Source organism: Heteronotia binoei, chromosome 3 (assembly GCF_032191835.1).
Source record: "Heteronotia binoei isolate CCM8104 ecotype False Entrance Well chromosome 3, APGP_CSIRO_Hbin_v1, whole genome shotgun sequence".
In the NCBI taxonomy this organism is placed as follows: domain Eukaryota; kingdom Metazoa; phylum Chordata; class Lepidosauria; order Squamata; family Gekkonidae; genus Heteronotia; species Heteronotia binoei.
Window position 1 is genome coordinate 72,434,946 of NC_083225.1, and position 24,355 is coordinate 72,459,300.

A 24,355-nucleotide genomic window follows, 5' to 3' on the forward strand; every position below is an offset into this window, starting at 1 on the left:
GATTGTTAAGTAGCAGTGATTTCTCTTTTGTTTTGTGTCACCTCACCTGACATGCAATGGTAGCCTCATAGATCTTTGATCTATGTTTCATAAACTAGAAAAAGTAACCACTGACATCTTCTCACACGTCAGATGGAAAAAGCAATGGCCAAAAAAAGTTGAAATTAAAACAAATTTTGTAGCAAACAAAAGAAAGTATATTACTTGAATAGAAACAGATTCATACTATCACAATAGTGCCACCAGCCTGTTTTGATTAAACTTTATAACACTGAAAAATTGAACTCTATAATAACATATTGTAGCATATTAGTTGTTGACATTATTCACATGTAAACAATAAATATATCTTTGAAAATATATTGTATATGACTATAATAGTCATACAATACTACAGATCAGGGGTGTCAAACATGTGGCTCAGGGGCCGGATCAGATCCCCAGAGGCCTCCTCCTATCAGGCCCCCAAGTTGCTGCGTAACTGGCTGTTATCTGCTTCCTTCTCCCTCTCTCTTGCTTCCTTCTGCATCACAGTTTGCTTTGCCAGGCTTGCTCAGTTGCACAGGAGCTACAGCCTCTATGTTTCTCCATTTGCTGAGGCTACTCCCTTGGGGAGGAAGGGGGGAGGGACAGCTTGCTTTGCCAGGCTCTCTCAATTACACAGCAGAGCTACTGAGCCAAGCCTTTCTTCCTTCTATTGGCTGAGGCTCCTCACCCTCCTGGTCCCCAGGGGAAAGAAGGAAAGAGCCAGAGCTTCCTTTGCCCAGTTCCTTGGATCCCATGGGAGAAATGCAGAAAGCACCTTAAGACTAACGAGTGCACCTTAAGACTAACGAGTGCTAGCGTTTTGATCATGTTTTATTTTAAGGGGTTTTTTTAATCTTTTATTGTGTCTGTCTGTGCCCTTTATAAAGTTTATATCTTTGCTACCTGGTATCACATTTTATGACACACATGTCGCAGCCTGACAATATTTCATTTATGTCAGATTCAGCCCTCATAACAAATGAGTTCAACATCCCTGTAGATTGTCTAAGATAATTTTTCTGTACTCCACATTTTGAGTGAGTAAACCATGTCTTAAACCATTTCAATTTGCACAAGGAAAAAATAACAAGAGCTTCTTTTAGAGGGGTCATCCTGCACCCTCAGTTTCCTCCATTGCTCCTCAGCAAGGTTATGGGAGCAATTTGACATAACACCAATGTGCAACAGCACTTTCAGTGCAGAACTTGAAACAACATCATCATGTTGGGGCAATGATCTAACTTTTGGATGAATCCTAAAGCATTACACCAATGCAATGGCATCACTTCCAATTTTGCACCAGAAGTAATGTTGCACACTGGTGTGATATTGAATATTTTGTTGTTCCCCCCACCTACAAATTCCTTGCCAGTTTGCCAAAAATTGAATGCTCTACAATTTGAGTGAGGAGAATCATGTCATTACACTATTTCACTCATCTAAATGGGTAAAAATAATAGGAGTTTCTTTTCAAGTGATCCCTGAAATGCCACTGTTGGAAAAATTGAAACAGATCTGTCGGCGTTCCGCAGGGCCTGTAAGACCGAACTGTTTAGACAGGCTTTTCTGGTTGACTGAAAATGCGCTGCCACCGGACATCCTACAGAAGCTGGTGGTCATAGTCAGAACCCAATACCGCCAGACTGGATTGAGATAGCGTAATAGTTTTAAACTGATAAATGTATTATGGTTTTATATGTTTTATGGAATTGATTGTTTTTATGATACTGTAAGCCGCCCTGAGTCCGCTTGCGGAGAGGGCGGGATATAAATGCAAAGTAATAAATAAATAAATAAATAAAAAATAAATTCAAGAAACACCCCTCCCCATTTTTTTCTAATTGTTTCTAGGCCTGTATTTACTGTTTCTTTTTAAAATTTAAACAAGAGAGACAGCCGTCTTCTTACCTGGGGTGGTTACTGGATCTTCTTGCAATCTTGACCAGCTTTTTTTAGCATTGGCTATAGAATGAACAATTCAGAACATTTGTTAGATAAATGAAAATGTTGTTGTGACAATTGTCTTTCTTGTTTAAGGCTGCTTCCACCCAGCAAAGATTCTCTACATTTCTCCTGTTGCCATTGTGAATTCAGGAGCATGCATATTGGTGAATGGATTTTCCACATGTGGGAGTTTGCTGCACACTTTTCTCCACCTTTTTGCTGTCTTTTGTTTTTATATATACTCCACATTAACTCTGCATTGGATTTTGGGGGTATGGTTGTCACATTTGCCATAGATAGATAGATAGATAGATAGATAGATAGATAGATAGATAGATAGATAGATAGATAGATAGATAGATAGATAGATAGATAGATAGATATCAACAAATTGCTGCAGTGCTATAAAACTATAACAATAACTGATTTCTGGGATTTTTTTAAAGATTTCAAAACATCTTCTAGTGGCATGACATTTAAAAAAACGGAAAATGGTAACGTGTTACTATTGCACTGCAGAAAAATGCACACTATTCTTGCCAGACCACATGCTAACACTCTTGGAATATTCTGATCTTTTTGGAAAGAATGCAATGCAGATTTGGGCAAGAGCATATTGAGAATGGGAGAAATCTAAAACAAATGTAATCCAGTTTGGAAGCAGTATTCACCACAAGAGGGCAACACGGAACTATTTAAAAAATATGCCAAGAAAATCCTGAATCTGGAACAACACAGTACTGGTTATTAAAAACAGAAGAGTTTGACATACAATGGAATAGTATATATCATTAATAAAAATAGTACTGTATTTCAGCCTAGGAAATGGAGAAAACCTGCCAGTAGATTTTTTACTTCAGATTAAAAAGCAAATATTCTTCAATAACTATTTTTCCATATTGAACATCACTAAAATAAATCAACAGTATCTATTGTTATAAATTGCAGTTATCGAAAAAACATAAAACCAAAAAACCTAATCTACCAAAGGCCAAAATTAGGGTTGCCAAGTCCAATTAAAGAAAAATCTGGGGACTATGGGGGTGGAGCCAGGAGACTTTGGGGGTGGAGCCAGGAGACATTGGGGTGGAGCCAAGAACAAGGATGTGACAAGCATAATTGAACTCCAAGGGAGTTCTTGCATTTAAAGAGACAGCACACCTTTTAAAATGCCTTTGTTCCATAGGAAATAATTAAGGATAGGGGCACCATATTTTGGGGCTCATAGAATTGGACCCTCTGGTCCAACCGTTTTGAAACTTGGGGGGTATTTTGGGGAGAGGCACTAGATGCTATACTAAAAATTTGGTGCCTCTACCTCAAAAAATAGCACCCCCAGAGCCCCCAATACCCACGGATCAATTTCCTATTATTCCCTATGGGAATCGTTCTCCATAGGGAATAATAGAGTGCCTAGTAGACATTTCCCATGCTTTCTAAAGGGGAGGGAGGGCCTCCAAACTAGGGAATCCCCTGCCCCCTCCCTCTCACACACACACACACTTACCAGATCTTCCTCCGGACAACTCTACTTCCTGTGAAAACGAAAGCAAAGAAAGGGACGGGCCGTTCTCAGAAGCCCTTTCTGCTTCCTGCCCAGCCTTAAAGGGGCAGACATTTTGCAAACGGCTCAGGAGCTCTACAACATAAAGCCTAAAGGTATGTTCTCCCCCCCCCCTACACCCCCCACCCCCGCTTCCAGAGTTTTGAAGAGCGGGAGATGAGGCTGCGAACCCAGAAGTCTCCCGCCAGAGCAGGAGGTTTGGGAAGCCTAGCCAAAATATACTGACCACTTTACGCAGATCTGATATTACACTGCAACTAAAACCCTTGTATTTTAAGACTGTTTAAGTAACGATAATGTCACATATATAGGAACCTATTTTGCCGTATAGACAATTTTATTAGTAACATATGGTAGCAGAACTATATCTACAACTTATAAAAGCTTAAAGTAAAAGAAAAATCTTTCTACCCCATATCTTACTTTCCCCCCACCCCTCCCTCCGTTACTTGACCCCCGCAAGTGTTTCTTAAAAAAAAAAACAAGTATTAAAGGTACCCTTAACTATTAAGAAAAAACAAAAAACCCCAAAAGTTATATTCTTATTTTAAAAATCTTAATCATCAAAGATTGTCCAATGTCCTTTTATTTTCCACTCTTTTTCTACGTATCTTCTGAATTTCTTCCACTCCAACTTAAAAAGTTCCAAATCATAGTCTCTTAGTTTTCTTGTTAATTTGTCCATTTCACTCCATGACATAACTTTTGTAATCCAATCCCATTTCTCTGGTATTTTTTCTTGCTTCCACAGCTGCGCATACAATGTCCTAGCAGCTGAGAGCAAGTACCATATTAAAGTTCTATCTTCTTTTGGAAATTTTTCCATCTGTAATCCCAGCAGAAAAATCTCTGCCACTTTGTTGAATTCATATCCCAAAATCTTAGAAATCTCTTCCTGAATCATCTGCCAAAACATTTTAGCCCTTTCACAAGTCCACCACATATGGTAGAAAGAGCCTTCGTGCTTTTTACATTTCCAACACCTATCTGGCATCTTGTTGTTCATCTTTGCTAATTTTTTTGTTTTCTTTAATACTATGACATGTTGCAAGTTTCATAGAGTTTTTCCACAAATATTCCCAAGATTCCATCTTTATTTCTTTGTTTACATTAATTGCCCATTTTATCATTTGAGATTTCACTACTTCATCTCATATATAGGAACCTATTTTGAGCAAAAACTTCATTACGACGATGTTGTACTGAGAGGGAACATATCTCTATGTTAGCATCAGCTTTGTATTTGCAAGTCATTACCGGACCAAATTCCAACTATGAGCCAAGCTATGCTTAAGGAGTCAGACAGTAGAACTGTATGAAGCTGGAGGTAAGTTGAGTATGCTTATTAATGAACAAAAGGATCTTTGATTATAAAACTATCACATGAAGAATGAGACTTCCAAACTGGAATTAACTATATGAGAATGCTATCCGAAGTAAAGTTTAAGTCCACTGAAGTCAATGGCACTGCGGACCTTGCATTCATTTGCATTCTTCATAAAAATGGGATTTATATACTCTCTGATGTTTCCACTGCATTAAACTTCTCTCCCCAGGTGTATACACTTTATATATTTGACAAATTTCTAAAAAATCTAACTTTTGCTACCGTAAATTTGTTCCACTGAACTCTTTGTTTTTGCTACAAGAGGCTAACATGGCTAGCCTTACTGGGCATCACACTCTGCAACTGGACAGGCTCTCACTACTCACATATTTACTATCCAGAAAACATTTTATCATTAAATCAGTAGGCAAATTATAACACCTTAGCTTACAGCTTTATCAGACTCAAAGCCCACCTTCGATCCTAATTTACATAACAAGTCCAGTTTAATATTTTTGTGCAGCTATCCACCTTTTCCTTATATTTCTGGAATGACCAAGCTGCAAAAGAGATTAGCAACACTTCCCCTTATTTTAGCCAAAGAGGGACAGTTCACCAGGTGTTTAGCATCTTCTAAGACAAGGTAGGTTGGGTGAGCTTACTTATCCTGCTTCCAGATCAACCTTTTGTTCTGTATCTTGCACACAGAAGCTTCAGCAACAGATCTCTTTATTGCTTCCAACTAAGAGAGAACATTTGCAGATAAAGAACACTAATACACACACTTTTATTACCTTTTATTGGTTTTCCACACAATATGCTATCCAGACCAAATATTCTTTCCATTTGTTTATTTCACTTTGCCATTGGATCCCAATCTTGTATCACTTTGCATGCTTAACCACTGTCCACCAGCTATATGTACTTCTGCTCATTGTACCCCATTCCTTTGTTTGAAGAAGTATGCATGCATATGAAACTTTACATTCTGAATAAAACTTTGTTGGTCTTAAAGGTGAAATTTGACTCCTACTTTGTTCTAATACACACACTGGGAGCCAACATCAAGAATAAGACTTAACCGAAGCCCCTTCCACACAAGACCTGAGGAGAAAACAGACCCCAATTTTCAACGGCTCACTTCAAGCTATATACACATGCATACATCACAATGGGAGCAATCCAAGAAGAAAGCCCCAATGTGGCTTACTTCCAGCAAAGTTTTTTAGGATTACAGCTAAACATGCTGACACTCCCTCTCTGACACTCCTTTGCATCTGGCAATTCTCTTTCCTTCTGTTTCCTTTTGCATTGAACCACCAATAAGATGAAAATAGGAGTGGCACCACTAGCACAATGAACCAAACAGGTGGCAAGTGTTCTAAAGGAATATATTGCAAAATTCCATATTTACATTAAAAAAATAAACCTGAACTTAGTCCACCATCCTTGTGTTTTATTCCTATACCCCATACTAATGGAAAATCACAGAGTCAAATATCAAATCCTTCATTCTTTCTCCTTTCACTACACTATATGGCTTGTTTTTGGCATATTGAAGCCATAATCCTTTAATGTACAATACTACACCCAGGACCTGCTCAGCCAGTTATTCTAAGAGCAACTTAACAGACTAGATACAATTGTGAGATATGAAACTAGGCAATGATCATTCCATTGTGGTTTACAAGCATAGTTTATAGCAAAAGCACAACAGGACACAAAATAATTGTTCAAGGATTATTACTGCCCATACCCATTTCAGTGTGGAGGATTAACAATGCAATCTTATTCAGAGTTACCTTAGTCTAAACCCATTGAAATCAATGGACTTAGACTGGAGTAACTGCTTAGAGTTAGACTGTGAAAAATCACCTTCATGCTTCAGAGTCCAAATGATCAAAATCTAAGTTGTTTTTGACATTTCTTAAAATCAAACACAGCAGATACACTTTAACTGGAATTGCCTGTCAAACAGATTCCAAAATCCTTTACACATTCCACTGCATCAGATTGTTCTAGATTTGAAGACTTGTCTCTGGGGAACTATTCATTTATTGTATAGAACCCAGTAACTTTAAACAAGGAGAAGAGTTCCAGAAAACAGTATGATAAATAGCATCTAACTGAAATTAACATACATTCTCTGTTTATATTTGACAGATGTATCTAGACTATGCAGAGTTTGTAGCCAAACGGAAAGTCCCAAATCCAGATCAGGATCAATGTCTGCCAAGGCAATTATTTATGTATAAATTCTATACAAGGAAATGCCCTGGTGTGCGTTAGGTCTTGTATGAAACAGTTTCTACACAATTACAACTACTACTTTTTTACAGACCAATTTCAACAATTGCAGCAGCTGGAAAAATGCTGCAGCAATCATGGAAATCACTACCAAGAAATAACAACTGTGTACAGAAAGTAACATGGTGTATACCAGGGAAATCAAGCATGAAGCCAATGAGATAGATGTGGCCCATACAGGGCTCAAATCCATCCCCTGAGCAACTTTCTTCTCCTGCTTCCTTTCCAGGCCTGCTGCTGCAGCAGCCACACTGTAGCTTGCTTTTTCCTCCCTCATTGTTTTTTTGCTTCCTGCCTTTTGCCTCCCCTTCCCTGCCCCCCCCCTCACACAAAGACCTTCTGCTTCCTTCTCTTGGTCTGCTCCTCCTGTTTTGGGGAAGAAGACAGGGGGAAGAAAGAGAGAGAGGAAACAAAGTTGGAGTCCCATCGCAGGTTTAAAACCAACAATGTTTTATTCCAGGTATAAGCTTTTGTGTGCAAGCACATTTCTTCTTGGAGGGAGAGAGGCTGGGTGGATGGATGGAATCTTCTGACAAGCACAATGTACACTGAGGAAATTATTTTGCCTTATTCTGAAAAGTTGGTTTAAAAAGATTGAACTTCTGTGTTCCTATCTGGATTTATTTTCTTTCAAAAAGAACCTGATTAGGAATTAGAACACTTGGATTGATCCTTATATCTTGGAAAATGGAGTGATTTCATATGCCAAATAATAATAGCACACATTGGTAAGGAGACAGGAAAACCAGCTTTCAATTCAGTCCAGGAGGATGCATTGTCTTGAGCTTCATTTTTAGTTGCAATTCAGCAGTCTCTCTTTCTAATCTCCCTTTGGAATTCCTTCATAAGAGCACTGCTACTCTTAGGTCAGCAACTGAATGTTGTGATTTCTAATATCAGGCTTATGTCCATTAATTCTTTGCATCCTTCAGGACTGAATAATCCTGGACAGATATTACCAACGCTGGTATCTCCATGCCTACTACCCCTCTGCATACTATCCCTAATCCAATCAAGTCTGCTATTGTCATTCACCTGCTATTGCCATTCAACATCTGAAATCACCTTTATAAAGTTTATATCTCTGGTACCTCGTGTTACATTTTATGACACATTTGGCCTGGCCCAATAAAGTAATTTATGTCAGATCTGCCCCTCATGAATTCAACACTTCTCGATACAATATGTTACTATATGCTGAAGTGTTCTCGGTTATATTTTTTTATGCATGTTGTGCATTCAGAGCACTTAGATGTCCAATTTCATGTTCATAGGTTGCAATGGTGACATATAATAATGTGTTACCTGGGGCCAGGGGTCAGTGCCCCACTGTTATCCTGCCGTTCATTCCTTAAGTCTACAACAGGATGAAATTACCAGCTAAATAGGAAAGACCAGCAAGCATGAAAGAATGCCACACTCTCAGTAGTTTGGGGGGGGGGGGGTATTGGGGGGGGAGTTGGAACTGCTCACCTTTCATTTTATTGCACACATTATATGTTACACATCCCTGAACTAATCCACTTTTGTTCCAAATTAACGCTTACACAACCCCAATTTAAATGCACAAAACTGAATAATTTTCACCCTTGTGGTACAACTGAATTTCCCACTGATAATAGACTGGTTTGTCTTGTGCCCATCACCTTGACATCAAAGTACAATATCTTGTGGCTTACTGAGCTAAGATCTGCTAAAAATGGTATTGCTCATTGAAGAAAGTCATAACCTAGACCTTACAGGAGTTCTAGGAAAGGATGCTATTTTCCATAACAAAAGCTTAATCACTATTCATTCCCAAAGATTTCAATTCACCAAGACAACTCAGCAAGTGATTAGCATATTTCCAGATCCCACATTTAAACATAGAAAAAAATGCTGAGGGCTGTTTTTCTGATTCTTCAAGAGTCTCTTTATGGAAAAAATGTTGCTTGGAGTTTTGAAATCTGCTTCAATTCTAAAAGAAATTATTACTGAAAAAGAGGGTATTTGAAATGCTTGGCAATCATGAATATCTGACCATATTAATTATAATTTGCATTTGTTACAACAACAAAAAAGGGCAATATATTTTTATGCATAATATGTCTAAAATAGTTGCAAAATGTTCCTTAGGTCTATTCACACATGTTTTCCTAATCACTGAATTATTTCTGCCAGTTTCCATGTTAAAAAAAACACACACTCCACCAAAGGCTGAATGTAGTCATTATTAGAAAAGCATACCATTTTGTATTATTCATCCAAAAGGGCTCAGTATATATTAAATCTATCAAAACATTTGTCAGAAATGCATCAAAAATTAATTTCATTTCAAAAAAAAAAAAAATGGCAGATTCTTCTGTATTTTCTTTCCCATCACATATTACGAAGTTGGGCTTTTTTTGTAGCAGGAACTCCTTCGCATATTAGGCTACACACCCCTGGTGTAGCCAGTCCTCCTGGAGCTTACAGTAGCCTTGTACTAAAAGCCTTGTATGCTCTAGCTACATCAGGGCTGTGTGGCCTAATATGCAAAGGAGTTCCAGCTACAAAAAAAGCCCTGTATTATGTATCAGTACTTTGACCCATGTGGGTGTAATTTATTAACAAGTTTACTTTTCACAGGGACCCTCTTTATTCCACGTCCTTGATTGTAGCCCACAATGTAGTATTTGTAGTGTTACACTGTGCATGCACGTAAAAAAACCCCAAATTGATAGTGGTTGGTAATAGCAATAAAAATGGGTCTAAACTGTTTCTAAATGGTTGTGTTTTTAGTATATTATATATGTTACAAGCAGGGGACTCACAAGGACTTGCAGTGGTCATCTCATTTTCCCTTGCCTCACTATTTCCTATTTCCATTCCATGAAAGCCCCCATAACTTCTCCCCATTTTTTGCTTCCTTCTCTCCTTCTCACCACCAATCGAGCTTTATCTGCCCCCAGTCTTCAGTAGAGTACAACTGGGAAAAATGCAGTTTGGTTTGGTTCATGGTGTGCCCAAGTATAAATTAATTAAGTAAATAAATACATAACTAAAATTACCATACTACTACAAATTTGTAAGATTGCATGGGAATATCTGAATATGATGTTATTCATTTTTTTTTAGTTTTCACACATGATTGAGAATGTAATTTTTTTCCTGCTTTGTCTGGTCAGTTTCCCAAATTTGACAAGGCACCAATTTTAACGGCAACATTTCTATCAAATTTTGTTATTATAGTCAGAGGAAATGATGACCACAGTTTTATACCAAGAAACTACACACAAAAAAGTTCAGTCCACCTCTACTCATGTAGACGCCATTTAGAGTACTTAGGTTTCAAATTAATAAACATACATATGCCAAAAATGTCACATGAATTAAAAAAGGACCAAATCTGAGATAAATGCATCCAAGTTCTTAATCTACTGCCATCATATTATTAAGCATGGAGTCAAAGCTATCAGGGGTCTGCAACTGAACTCACCTTATTAAAACATGCATGTGTTTGAACTCATACACAAGCATAATTGAAAAAATCTTTAGAATTCCAAGATAAAGAAGAATGGAAGGGTAGCTCCAGGCCCTGAACCTTAAAAAGTGGCAATACATATTTCTGATCCTCTGATAATCAGGAACTGTCTGTCTCATAAAGCTACACAATGCTTGTCTATCTGATTTACAGAGTTATAGAAAGGAAGCTCCCTCCATAAACTTGGAAATAGTTGGCACTGTATTTGCTGGGCAGCTTTACAGATATCCTTGTGCACACATGAAACTAGGAGGGCCCAGGCAACATTGTTCTTAACGCCTATGTGGTACTACCTTCCTTGATCCCTACATTTCCACTAAATTTTAGCTTTTTTACATACAATCAGGCCTCAGATTCAGCAGGAACTCACAGGAGCTCAGCTCCTGAACCTTTCTGAGGGTTCCCCCTCTTCCTCCCCACCTACCTTGTCTATTGAATAGTAGGTGCAGCTGCATAAGAATCCCTGGATTAGGAGAGTGAGCAGCCAGCCAGCCACCAGGGGCTTTGCCATGCCCCCTGCAGCCCTTGTTAACCCTTGGAGAAGCCCGCACCACCCTTTTCCCACTTCTTGTGTGATTTTGGGCAGCAGGTGGCTTGCTGGCCTTTTGAATCAGGGAGGGGTGTGACCCAAAAGAACGCTAGATTACTACTCGAACAGGGCATGGACCTGGCTTGCGTGACTGAAACCTGGGTACGAGAGGGAGATACAGTAGCCCTCTCACAAATAGCTCCCCCGGGCTATTCAGTCTTCCACCAATCGCGGACTAGCGTGCGGGGGGGAGGAGTGGCATAATTTATACGAGAGGCTTACTCCTTTAGGGCGCTCCTGGCCCCAAGGATCGAGAGTATTGAATTTGCCGGTCTGGCGTGGGATGCTGGAGAAGGGTTGGCGATCTGGCTGGTGTACCATACGCCAAACGCACCAGCAAGCACCTTACCGTCCCTGCTCGAGGCAGAGCACCCAAGGTTGGTAATCCTGGGTGACTTCAACGTCCATGCTGACAACCCGACCTCCAGTCAGGCGACGGACCTAATGTCTTCCATGGTGACGCTAGGACTTTCTCAATTTGTTACAACCCCCACTCACCAGGCCGGGCACATGTTAGACCTGATCTTTGTGGCCGGGGTTACGGTTACGGTGGACGATATAACCGCTGAAGCGGTGCCATGGTCGGACCACCTCGCCCTCAGGGCTCGTGTAGATATGCCACCCCAAACCTGTTTTGGCGACGAGCTCATTATGGCTCGCCCATGGAGCCAGATGGACCCGGAATGGTTCCAAATGGCTCTGCAGGATCCCTGGCCCTCTGGCGATTCTCTCAATGGCCTGGTGGAGACCTGGAATAGCCGGATTGGCAACCCTATCTCCCAGTCATACATATTGCTTCGAGAAATCCCTGTTGGTCATTACTGTTGGTCATTACATGCTACTGCAGTAGGGTGGCCAATCCCGAGGTGGGGGCAGGGGATCCCCCGGTTTGGAGACCCTCCCCCCGCTTCAGGGTCATCAGAAAGCGGGGGGAGAGGAGGGATATGTCTGCTGGGAACTCTATTATTCCCTATGGAGATTTATTCCCATAGAAAATCATGGAGAATTGATCTGCGGGTATCTGGGGTTCTGGGGGGGGCTGTTTTTTGGGGTAGAGGCACCAAATTTTCAGTATAGCATCTAGTGCCTCTCCCCAAACTACCCCCCAAGTTTCAAAAAGATTGAAGCAGGGGGTCCAATTCTATGAGCCCCAAGAGAAGGTGCCCCTATCCTTCATTATTTCCTATGGAAGGAAGGAATTGAAAAGGTGTGCCGTCCCTTTGGAGTTCAATTATGCTTGTCACAGCCTTGATCTTGGCTCCACCCCTATTGTCTCCTGGTTCCACCCCCAAAGCCCCCAGATATTTCTTGAATTGGACTTGGCAACCCTATACTGCAGTGATACTTAAATTTTGTTGTGCTACAGATGCTAGGCTCCCATCTCACTTAGTTACCCTTTGTGTGTCAAAACATGTTTGGCCAGAACAAAGCAGGAAGTTTTTAAAAGTACTGAGTTTAAAACTGAACTCTTTTCTTCTACTTTGTCCCTGCGCTCCTGTTCACCTATACTCAACACACAGATCTTGGCAGTTTTGCTCATTCTCTGTCACTGAAATGTTTGTCAGAGCCATTGATCAGGGCTAATTCAGCCAACTGATTAACAAATGCCCTGCTAACACTGAGTATGCACAATCCTAGGCCTGCTGATCATTTCCTCTCACCCTACATCCTGTACCTAACCGTGCAGCTGCATAAGAGAAAGAAAGAGTTGAGTTTTAGTAAAACATTTAAAGCTTGGTCTAGGATTGCCAACCTCCAGGTGGTCCAAATCAAACATAACAATAGCCAGTCATACACAACAAAACACTAACTCCAAATATACATTTATATATGGATGCAGAAATATATTCCTGCCCGCCTTTGGCGGGGGAGGGCGGGATACAAAAATAAATTTATTATTATTATTATTATTCCAAATATATTGACACATATGGACAACAGTGGATTGATCCAAAGTGCACCGTTTCAAATCTTCATCAGGTCCTAGATGAATATAGTCTGGGTATCACTTTGAAATGGGACCTTTAACCTGGACTCCAGAGAGCTTACAGTCTTAATAATTGTTATCACTTTTAGAGTGGAGCCAAAGCAGGCTCCAAAGAGCTTGTAATCTTATAAACAAGAACTTGTGTTTGTATGGGAATCACTGCAAACATTCACATGTATCTGAAACCTAAACTAATTACACAGAGTGGAGTACTGGACTAGCGGAGTAGTGGAGTATTGGACCAATACAGTACAGTATTGGACTGTATTAGAGTGTTTTGAAAATAGTATTGATACACATTAAACTGAGATGTTCCCACAAACAGAAACAAAGAAACATTACTTACCACAAGGCAAAGAGTTGTTATAATGTGCTGTCTTATTATGGATCCAGTGCTCCTTCCTCCAGCGTACAATGGTGCCATCTTGGCAATCTCGTATATGAATTATGTCTGCTTTAGCCCACATTCTGAACATATACAGTTCGCCAATCATCCCCTCTGGAGAAGATGAAGACATGTTTGGCATCTCTGAGCAGCCTAGTAAAAGCTGCCCATTTGGATGAAGTTGACCACTCTTAGATATTTTTTCTGTTTTTTTCTCTTCGTCATTTATATATAAACTCACTTCCTGCAGTTCACTTCTCCATTCTATACATACTTGATACCAGGTGTGTTCATCCAGTCCTTCCGCCAAAGTTATTTCATTGCCAAATACCCAAAAAGTCAATTTGTCATGCTTTCCTGTAAGTCCAAGTTCATAGGTGTTTCCAGATGGAGTGCCATTAAGTTCCTTTTTGTTGTAGACAAATGCAGTCCAAGAATTTTCAGTACTGTTTAGTTTCAGGGAAATGCAAATGGTGAAGTTTTTAAGGGCAGGCACAGAATTTCCAGGTGACAAAGTCCAGGCATCATCACATGCATTAAACACAGCACTGTATCCTCCTAGGAAACCATCCTCAGCTAAGGAGGGGGAAAACAAAACTTGTTAATAACTCTATCTTTACTAGCTGATGCAGTATGGTTGTGGTTTTCTGCATCTGTATTCAGGTTGCCTTTATGAAAAACTATTTTAATTCAGAGTTCCTTAAATTCCTCTACAACACTGACACAAGAAGGCCACACTAGATGAGATGAAAGGAGTTCCATTAATGGATCCCACATTGTTTTAAAACTTTAAATTGCAGTCCTGCAGAACCTCAATTTGGATTAGGGCTATGGCATTGTTGCAGAGGTATGGCTAGTTTTCCCTCATGTTATGTTCTTATTAATTAATCCCAAATGCAGATTATTTGTCTATGAGAAGAGATGGGCAAGGAGCATGCTGGGGATATGTAGCTACACTGATGACTGTGCCAGTCCTTACATTATGCTGTGAGAGCTGCTGTCCTATCTTTCGTCATGCAGGCAATGTGAGTCAGTCTCAGACTGTGTGGGGAAATCCACAGGGCAACTCTTCCCTACATCAATAATTAACTTGCATAAAGATGGGTTAATTCTGGTATAGGAAGGATTTGCAGCATAGGCTTTTCCCATGAGTTTGTCACATTACCTTGGTGGCATGTGAAGGAGTAGAGCTGCTATACTTCCAAGGCAATATATGAAAAGACTCCATGTGATCTTGAGTGTTTCAAATTGGGATTGCCAGGTCCAACTCAGGAAATATCTGGGGTGGAGCCAGGAGACTTTGAGGGAAGAGCCAGGATCAGTTGTGATTGTGACAAGTATGATTGAACTCTGAAGGGAGTTCTAGCCATCATGCTTAAAGGGACCGTGTTCTTTTAAATGCCTTCCCTCCATTGGAAATAATGGAAGATGGGAGCTTTGAGCGCTCACAGAATTGGACCCCCTGGTCCAATCTTTTTGAAACTTTGGGTGTTTTTTAGGGGGGGGGGAGGCACCAGATACTATGCTGAAAATTTGGTGTCTCTGTCCCCCCAGAGCCCCAGATACCCATGTATTGATTCTCCATTATACTCTATGGGGACCAGTCTCCATACGGTATCATGGAGTGCCCAGCAGACATTCCTCCCTCCCTATGCTTTCTGCTAACTCTGAAGAGGGGGAAGGACTCCAGACCAGGGGATTCCCTGCCCACAACTGAGCATTGGCAATCTACTTTCAAAAGTTTTAGTACCAGATGTCAACTCATCCCAGGTGCTAGTTCCAGTGGTTCAATCAAAAGATGTTTGCAATATAATTTGCAAGCTTTGATTAAATTTGTATATACAAGGAAGCCCTCCCCTCCAGAAAAAAAAACCCTGAGGGATACAGGATATAAACTGTATAGATGTGGGGGGGGGGGGGGTTAAAAAAAGTTCATGCATATATTTCTTTGCTTCCGTACTTTCCAGTCCTATAAAGTCAAGCAGCTTTTTAGTGGGAAATTACTGCAGAAAGAATATCAAACAAAACTTGCCCTTCCTTTCCCAACACCAGGTGCATATCTCTTCTTTTGACTGTTGACTTAACTTGCAACTGGATCAGACCCAAATTGGCTCTAGTCTACACCATCATTGTTTACTGCTGCCAATCTATTTTATATGCATTATATATGTAAATCCAATAGCCACATAAAGACCTAACACAGAGATACTTGAAAAAGAACGTGTTGTAAATTGCAATCAACTTTTAAACATGTATTAAGTATCTAATCTTTTTTTTCAAAAAGCCCTGTGATGCAGTGTTTAAGCTGCAGTCCTGCAGTACTGCTCACGACCTGAGTTCAATCTTCGGTGGAAGCTGGGTTTTCAGGTAGCCAGCTCGAGGTTGACTCAGCTTTTCATCCTTCCAAGGCTGGTAAAATGAGTACCCAGCTTGCTGGGGGAGAAGTGCAGATGACTGGGGAAGGCAATGCCAAACCACCCCGTAAAAAGTCTGCCGTGAAAACATTGTGAAAACAACATCACCCCAGAGTCAGAAATGACCGGTGCTTGCACAGGGGACCTTTCCTTTTCCTTTCCTTTCCTTGTTTTTTAAGCTTAATCTAGGGCACATAAATCCTATCAAGTGCAATATTCAGTAGCACTAGAATGATTCTCTGATTTGGGAACAGCATGTGCTTTTAACTTATATTTCTTATGTAAGTAAAGCACTACTGAAGTGGCATTTCATTTGAAACATATACATAAAGAAATTGAATGAAAGTTATTTGTGAATCTGGAATTGGGAGAAGTCCCAACTGAATATTGCACTTGATAGTATTTATATGCCCTAGATTAAGCCTGAAAAACAAGGAAAGGAAACGAAAAGGTCCTACAAAGGACTGTTGCTACAAAGGTTTTCGCTGCTGATTGGCGGGGGGCGGGGTTTGTCAGCCTTTAAAGAACCAGGGAAGGCAAACTTTGCCCCTTCCCTGGCCTTAAAATCGTAACAACGGAGGGTGCTGGAGACACCGTGGGAGGGGCAGCAAGGCTGCAGGAGGGGCAGCGAGGCTGCACGGGGGCGGGGGAGGACGCTATTTCACACAGTAGCCAATTGTTGCCCCCCAGCACTGGTATTCAGAGATACGCTGCTTTTGAATGCGGAGGTTCCCTTTAGCCACCATAGTTTATCACTATTAATGGAACTATCCTCCATGAAAACAATAATTCAAGAATATAATTTATAATTGACCTTATATGTCCTACAAATATGACATCTTACCCATTATAACACCAGTTTTATGTTATATTAAAATATGTACTTTGATTAAGCTGAATGTTAAACAGTTAAATTATACTTTAGTATCATTGACAATATTGCTACAAATATCTGCTGTAGAATTACACTTTGGAAGTATACATCAGACTTTAAAAAAAAAGTTGGCAATGACATTTTCACAGATAACATATGGATATAGGAAATAAGAACTTACCTCTGCCAGAAGTAGCCAATAGCAAATAAAAGAAAATGAGGCTAAGAGAAACCTGCCACTTAAGTAAAAATGTCCATATTCTGTCAGCACAGCATTGGTCTACTCCACAAGTTATCATCCTAGAAGAAACACACAATTTTAAAAAGCAATGGTCAGAAAAAAAGATCAAGACTGGAAATACTATCAAACAGTTTTAAGATATTTCCATAAACAGTTAGATATTAATATGGTCCAGGAAGAAAGTTTCTCCAAAGAATCAGAAATAAACAAATACAATAAATATTAAATATCATAACTAGAACATTTATCATTAATTTATACCAATGCTTTTCAAACTGTGCTTAAAATCACTGAGTCTATTTGAAAGTTTATAAAAGAGTCTTAGAAAGGGCGATCTGTGGCAGACATAAAGCGCAGTCCTATGCGGAGTTACACCCTTCAAGTCTACTGAGGTCAATGGGTTTAAAGGGGTGTAATTCTGCTTAGACTGCTTGTCTGCATTAGACTGACTTGCCTGAGAATCCTTTATAAGAATCTCTTTATCAAGGGACACTAGTAATGGAGGACAAATTGTGTTTAATGAAAACCTCGCTGCAATCCTAAACAGAGACATCATCCTAAGCATACCCTTCAATGTACTTTGCTTAGGATAACACAAATGTTTTTATGAAAAGTCAACCTGTCCTGACTTCTATATATAGTTGTTTGATAATGTCAGCAGAATTCCAAGCCATAGTCTCAGTTTTTGTGAAGCAGCTATGATGTCCCCAAACTCCACTTGAACAGTATGTATGTACCACCAATCAAGTACCACATTGAGCTTTTTTGCTATGAAAAAGAGCCTGCTGCCTCCCAGGCACATACTGAGGTTTTTCCCAAATCACCAGAAACAAAGAGAAGTTAATTACTCTCAGGCCTTGGATTCAGCCGGAGCTCACAGGAGCACAGCTCCTGAACCTTTCTGAGAGTTCCACCCCACTTTGTCCATTGAATAATAGGTACAGCTGCATAACAATCCCTGGATGAGCTCCACCACCTATTTTCTACAAAATGACCCCTAATTACTCTACTTATCTATGCTTGTTTCCATATTCTGCATCCAAGCTCTGCCCCGAGCCTCAAAGACAGTTGTCAAGTATTGACAGTAGTCAAGTTAGGTATTCTTAGAAGAACAAATTGGCGATGTCTCTAGCTCAGTTCTCCAAGACTACAAACACCATAGAGCATGCTAGATAGCTAGGACAATATCAATCTCCTTCCTGTCTGCTCTGCTTTCACTCATCCTCTCTAATTCGTAGTAATCTCACAGAACTTCCTTCCTCCTTGTTCTCCTCCTCTTCCTTCTTCTTCCCTGAATGCATCAGGAGGAACAGCATGGTGTCTCTCTTCTTGAACTAAACTAAGCAGATAGCCCACTACAATCCAAAGCCATCCATAGGTAGCTAGAATAGATAGTCGCTCTTTCTCACCATGACACTTGTATGATGTTTCTTTAAATAAATCCGCCAGTATGGGGGGGGGGGGTTACTTAAAGCAAAGGCTCTCTATGCAATTTGTGAGATATTGTGGTAACCATTAGACTAAGCCACACTGCTGTGCTGAAGCTCAGAAAGAGCAGTCTGCTAAGTGAAGGTAAGGACGGCTGCCTGATCAGTCCAGCCATCCCTAAACCACCAAACACAACAGGTATATAGACACCAGACAGACTTTCCAGGTGTTCTGCTATTGCAGGAGACCTCCCAGCAAACCTCAGGGATGCCCACTGGCACCTCAAAGGCTGCCAGGAGAACCATAGCTTCACACTGGGGGAGAGTACTGTAAGACTTGTCACAAAAATTATAAGGAACCATAGAGTTTTTGTGAATCCTAAAGGACTCCCCCAACATGATGACATGGTCCTGTCTCAAGTAATTACTTACCTCGCACATTTATCAGGACACACAATGGATCTAGTCTATTATACTGATGGGGAAGGTGACAAGAGTTTAGACTTACTGATTCCTACTTCCTCCACAGGTATGATAGACTCATTAAGATTATTTGTCCCAGATGCCTGATGTTTCCTATCAGCATTTGGGGATTTCCCCACATGCCTGCTGATAATTCTTCACCACCATTGAATGTCTACATAACTGTCCAGCTGAGATGTTTTGTGTAGTTCTGGGGCTACATAAATGACTGTCTATGCTGTAGTCTATGCTTACGTTTGTGCTTATGTAAAATACACATCTATGCATTGTTGTAGTGCTATATTTATAATTTTATTATTGTTTGTCAAAATAAAAAACTATATATTAAAAAAAAATGCCCCTGAAAGTTCCAGGTTGTGGAACCTCTCTCTAGAAATGATATATCCCTTCTTTGTTCATTTATTGAGCAGAAAATGTCCAGCCTATCACCAGCTTTAAAAGGTCACTCATTATTCATTTGTATGCCCTAAAATTATGCAAGCACTTTTCAGTAGTAAACTGTAGTTATCCAGTATAAGTGCTCCGTGGCAGAGTTGCCAAGATGGGGAGGCTAGAGATTCAGGACACTGTTTCACTGTAGGAGCCAGGCAGGGTTTCCTGCCCTAATTTGGTATCTTGCATACATTCTGAATGTGAGGAAGTCCTTATCTAATTGCCAGCAGTTCTTAATAACCTTGTTCCCTAGCAAGTAAGTCACAAGCAAGTTTCTTTATATTGAATTGGATCATTGAACTATTCTACTCTACTCATTGATCTACTCTAGCTGGTAGCAGCTCTTCTCCAGAGTCTCAGGCAGTCTTTCATGTCACCTAGTACCAGATGCTTCATTTTGATACTGGAACTGAACCTGGGACAGGTAATCTACTACGGAATTATGGCCCCCAGTGTGCAAAAGGCTCCCTGAACAGAAAACTTGAAAATCTACCGTGGCTAACACCACACACAGCCATCTTCCTACCAGGCCTGACTCCATTCCAGCGAAGCAGACGGCTCACGTACACACCAGATGTCATCTGTGCCTGCAAGCAACCTATCCACCCCAGGAGTGGCTAATCGTCCAACCGCCACTGTCTTTGTCTAATGAAACCTTTTTTCAGATGCTTGTTGCTCCACACTCTTTTGTGCAGTCGGCCAAATGCACGGTTTGCCTTTGCCAGCCTGTTGTCAATCTCCTTGTCGATCTTGGCATCTGAGGAGATGATGCACCCCAGGTAGCTGAACTGCTGGACTGTCTTCAGAACTGATTCACCCACAGTGATGCAGGGAGGGTGATAATCTTCCTGGGGTGCAGGCTGGTGGAGAACTTCTGTCTTCTTCAGACTAACTTCTAGGCCGAATAGCTTGGCAGCCTCTGCAAAGCAGGACGTCATATGCTGCAGAGCTGATACCGAGTGGGAGACAAGTGCAGCATCATCAGCAAACAGTAGCTCTCGGATGAGTTTTTCCATTGTCTTGGAGTGGGCCTTTAGTCGCCTCAGGTTGAACAGGCTGCCATCGGTGCGATAGCGGATGTAGACACCATCGTCATCATCTAGATCTACTGCGGCTCTTTGAAGCATCATGCTAAAGAAGATCGTAAAGAGAGTTGGTGCGAGAATGCAGCCTTGCTTTACACCTGTGCCTATTGGGAAGGGCTCCGAGAGGTCGTTGCAGTGTCTGACTTGGCCTCGCTGGTCTTCATGTAGCTGGATGATCATGCTGAGGAACCTTGAGGGACATCCTAAACGTTCCAAGATTTGCCACAGGCCTTTCCTGCTAACGGTATCGAAGGCTTTGGTAAGGTCGACAAAAGTCACATACAGAGCCTTGTTCTGTTCCCTGCATTTCTCTTGGAGCTGCCTGAGAACAAATACCATGTTGGTGGTGCTCCTGTTAGCTTTGAAGCCGCACTGGCTCTCTGGGAGGAGTTCTTCTGCAATGGTGGGCACCAGTCTGTTCAGGAGTATTCTGGCAAGGATTTTGCCTGCGATGGAGAGCAGGGTTATCCCCCGGTAGTTGGAGCAGTCTGACTTTTCCCCTTTGTTCTAGTATAGGGTGATGATGATTGCATCGCGAAAGTCCTGTGGTAATTTGCCTTGTTCCCAGCAGGTGACAAGTAGTTTGTGAAGTGAGCTATGTAGTACTGTGCCCCCATGCTTCCAGATCTCTGGTGGAATTCCAACAACTCCTGCTGCCTTGCCACTTTTCAGTTGCTTGATGGCTTTCTAGGGTGGGGATCTCATCCAACTCTGTTTTCACTGGTTGAAGTGGGGTGAGGTGGATTGCTGAATCTTGAACTACGCGGTTGGCACTGAAGAGAGCCTGAAAATACTCTGACCACCGGTTCAGTATGGATGCCTTGTCTGTGAGGAGCACTTGGCCGTCTGCACTACGCAAGGGACTCTGAGTCTGATATGATGGACCATATACTGCCTTCAGGGCTTCGTAGAACCCTCTTAAATCACCAGTGTCTGCACACAGCTGGGTTCTCTCTGCAAGCTTGGTCCACCAATCGTTCTGAATGTCTCAAAGCTTGCGCTGGAGGTTGCTACATGCAGCGCGAAAGGTTGCTTTTTTCCCAGGACAGGAGGGCTGAGCAAGATGTGCTTGGTAGGCAGATCTCTTTTTCGCCAGTAAATCTTGGATCTCTTGATTGTTCTCATCAAACCAGTCCTTGTTCTTCCTTGTGGAGAACCCGAGGACTTCTTCAGAGATCTGCAGGATGGTAGTTTTTAGGTGTTCCCAGAATGCTTCTGGAGAAGGAGTCTGTGGGGCAACTGGGGTCCTCAATTCTTGACTGGAGTTTTGCCTGGAAGGCAGCTTTAACTTCGGCTGACTGGAGACTGCCAACCTGAAACTTCCTCCGAGGGATACCTCCTCTCCTGGGTGTGGGTTTAAAGTGAAGACGGAGATTGCAGCGTACAAGACGATGATCCGTATGACATTCTGCACTGGGCATTACTCGGGTGTGTAAGACATCTCGAAGGTCTCTCTGGCGCACCAGAATGTAGTCGATAAGGTGCCAGTGCTTGGACCGTGGGTGCATCCAGGTTGTCTTCAGACTGTTCTTCTGCTGGAAGATAGTGTTGGTGATGGTGAGCTGGTGCTCCATGCAGAATTCTAGCAGGAGGCGCCCGTTGTCATTGCAGTTGCCAATGCCGTGTTTGCCAAGTACTCCTTTCCAGGCTTCCGAGTCTTTACCTACTCTGGCATTGAAGTCGCCAAGGATGATCACCTTGTCCTCTGTAGGGGTCTTCCGTACGAGGTTGTGTAGATCAGCATAGAACTTGTTCTTTTCTGCAGGATCTGCTTGAAGGGTTGGGGCATACACACTGAAGAGTGTTGCATGCTGCTTGTTTTGAAGTGGGAGGCGCATGGACATGATGCGATCTGAGTGACCTGTTGGCAGGTTTTCGAGTTTGGAGGCAATGGAGTTCCTGACCATGAAGCCAACGCCAGAAAGGCGGCTCTCCGCCTTTGACTTACCCGACCAGTAGAGGGTATAGCCAGCACCGTGTTCTTGAAGACTACCTTCCTCAGGGAAACGGGCCTCACTGAGAGCTGCTATGTCAATATTCAACCTGAGAAGTTCGTGGGCAACTAGAGCAGAGCATCGTTCAGGGCGACCACTGTCTTCTGATGTTCCAACACGCAAGCTTTAGTCTTTGCACACTTTGTGAGGCAGGTGCATGCCTTTTCTTTGTTGTTATTTTTTGACCACAAGTAAGGATGCCCGTTGACCGCGGCTAGCCAACTGGGGTGGAGGAGACGAGCTTTGTTTAGGCCACCTTTTCTAGGCCCCTCTCCGTGTGGAGCAAGCAGTGCTGTTCCTAGATAAGGCTGCTTGGTCGTTCAGGGTGCTGCTGAAAAATGCTTTCGTCTCCGGGTTAGCGTCAGGCGACCAATACCCTGAACCGCCTACATGCAGGATCGGGACTGCGGCTTCCAGTGGCACCTTCCACCTGCCGTTTCGCCCCTTGTCCATCGCTGCAGGACTTGATGCGTTGTGGGTTGTGTATGTGGATATGCCCTTCAGGCCTGCGCAGAGGAATTTTTTAGGTGAAGCACAGTGTGCGCGGTACTGGCTCCACCCTTTCACCTGGGGGTCATCTGCCATGGCCCAGTAAGCCGGGACGCCGGCAGCGAGTCCTCCAGGTGGTAGGTGTTACATTAACGAGCTCTATCTGCCCGGGTTTGATGTTAGAGTTTTCCTTCTCTTAGGCTGGCGAGGTTGGTGGGCCCAGCCTGCCCATCCGGTTATACCGCCGGACAATTCGGTCGCACCATGACGTAGCAAACTCTGTGAAAAACGGGGGGGACCAGCGAGAAGGTGTTGCTACGGATGCAGTAATGCAGGAGAGGCCATTGCAGTGACCACCTGCCAGGCATAGCCAGACAGTGACCACGCGGCGTTCACTACACCGGGAGAGGAGAGGCTATGTATTGCGCATACACTTTCCCTGGGGGGGGGGTAGGATACCCAGAGGGAGCCCACCCCCCCCACCCTCACCCCCACCCCCGCATTTTGGCTTACACAATGATTATTTCACAGATTCCTAGGAACTCTAAGATGCTCTCTGAAAACAGGTCTATGTATCTAACACTTGACTGCAAGTTGATACTAGAGATGGGCACAAACTGAACCCCCATGAATGATTCTGGCCAGTTCATCATTCAGTTCAGAATCATGCCTCCCACGAACTGTCCTCGAACTTCCAAACCTCCCATTGGAGGTTCAGAAGGTTCAGGACAGTTCCTACTAGGCTTCCCCAGGCACCCAGTGGCTGCAGGGTGCCTGAGGAAGCCAAGGAAAACTGCCTTCCCTCTGAGCCCCAGCTAAGATCTCCCTGCAGGATTGGTGGTTTTGCTGGCTCTACTGCACTGCCTAGTTTCAATGGCAAAGCAGCCGATCTGCAGGGAGAACTCTTTGCACAGGCTCAGCTGTTCTACAGGATCTGCTGAGCTCCCCAGTTTCAACTGGGCACCCCAGCACAATCTAAAGAACAGCCAATCCTGTGGGCAGAGGTCTCCCTGCAGGATCGGCTGTTCTTTAGGCTCTGCTGGGATGCCTAATTGAAACTGGGCAGTGCAGCAGAGCTGGCAAAGCAGCTGATCCTGTCGGGAGAGTCAGCCATTCTACAGGCTCTGCTATGCTGCCTGGTAGAAACCGGGCAACCTAGCAGAGCCCAAGCTGAGCCTGTTGGAAGAGGCCTCCCCTATTCTTCTTTGCTTCTCCAGGCAGCGTGCTAGGGCTGGCTGGCTGGGGAAGGAAAGAAAGATCAGGACAGATCTCTCCATTGCATCC

At 42.4% G+C, this 24,355-nt stretch overlaps 1 protein-coding gene across 1 annotated transcript in view; it reads right to left on the reverse strand.

Moving 5' to 3' along the window:
- Positions 1-17,219, reverse strand: part of ADGRG2 (adhesion G protein-coupled receptor G2) — a 59,191-nt gene extending 41,972 nt beyond the window's left edge. Inside the window, 3 exon segments of the mRNA XM_060234039.1 lie at positions 1,936-1,989; positions 13,594-14,208; positions 17,102-17,219. Of these exon segments, the coding sequence (XP_060090022.1) occupies positions 1,936-1,989; positions 13,594-14,208; positions 17,102-17,219 (787 nt within the window).
- Positions 17,220-24,355: the final 7,136 nt, after the last annotated feature.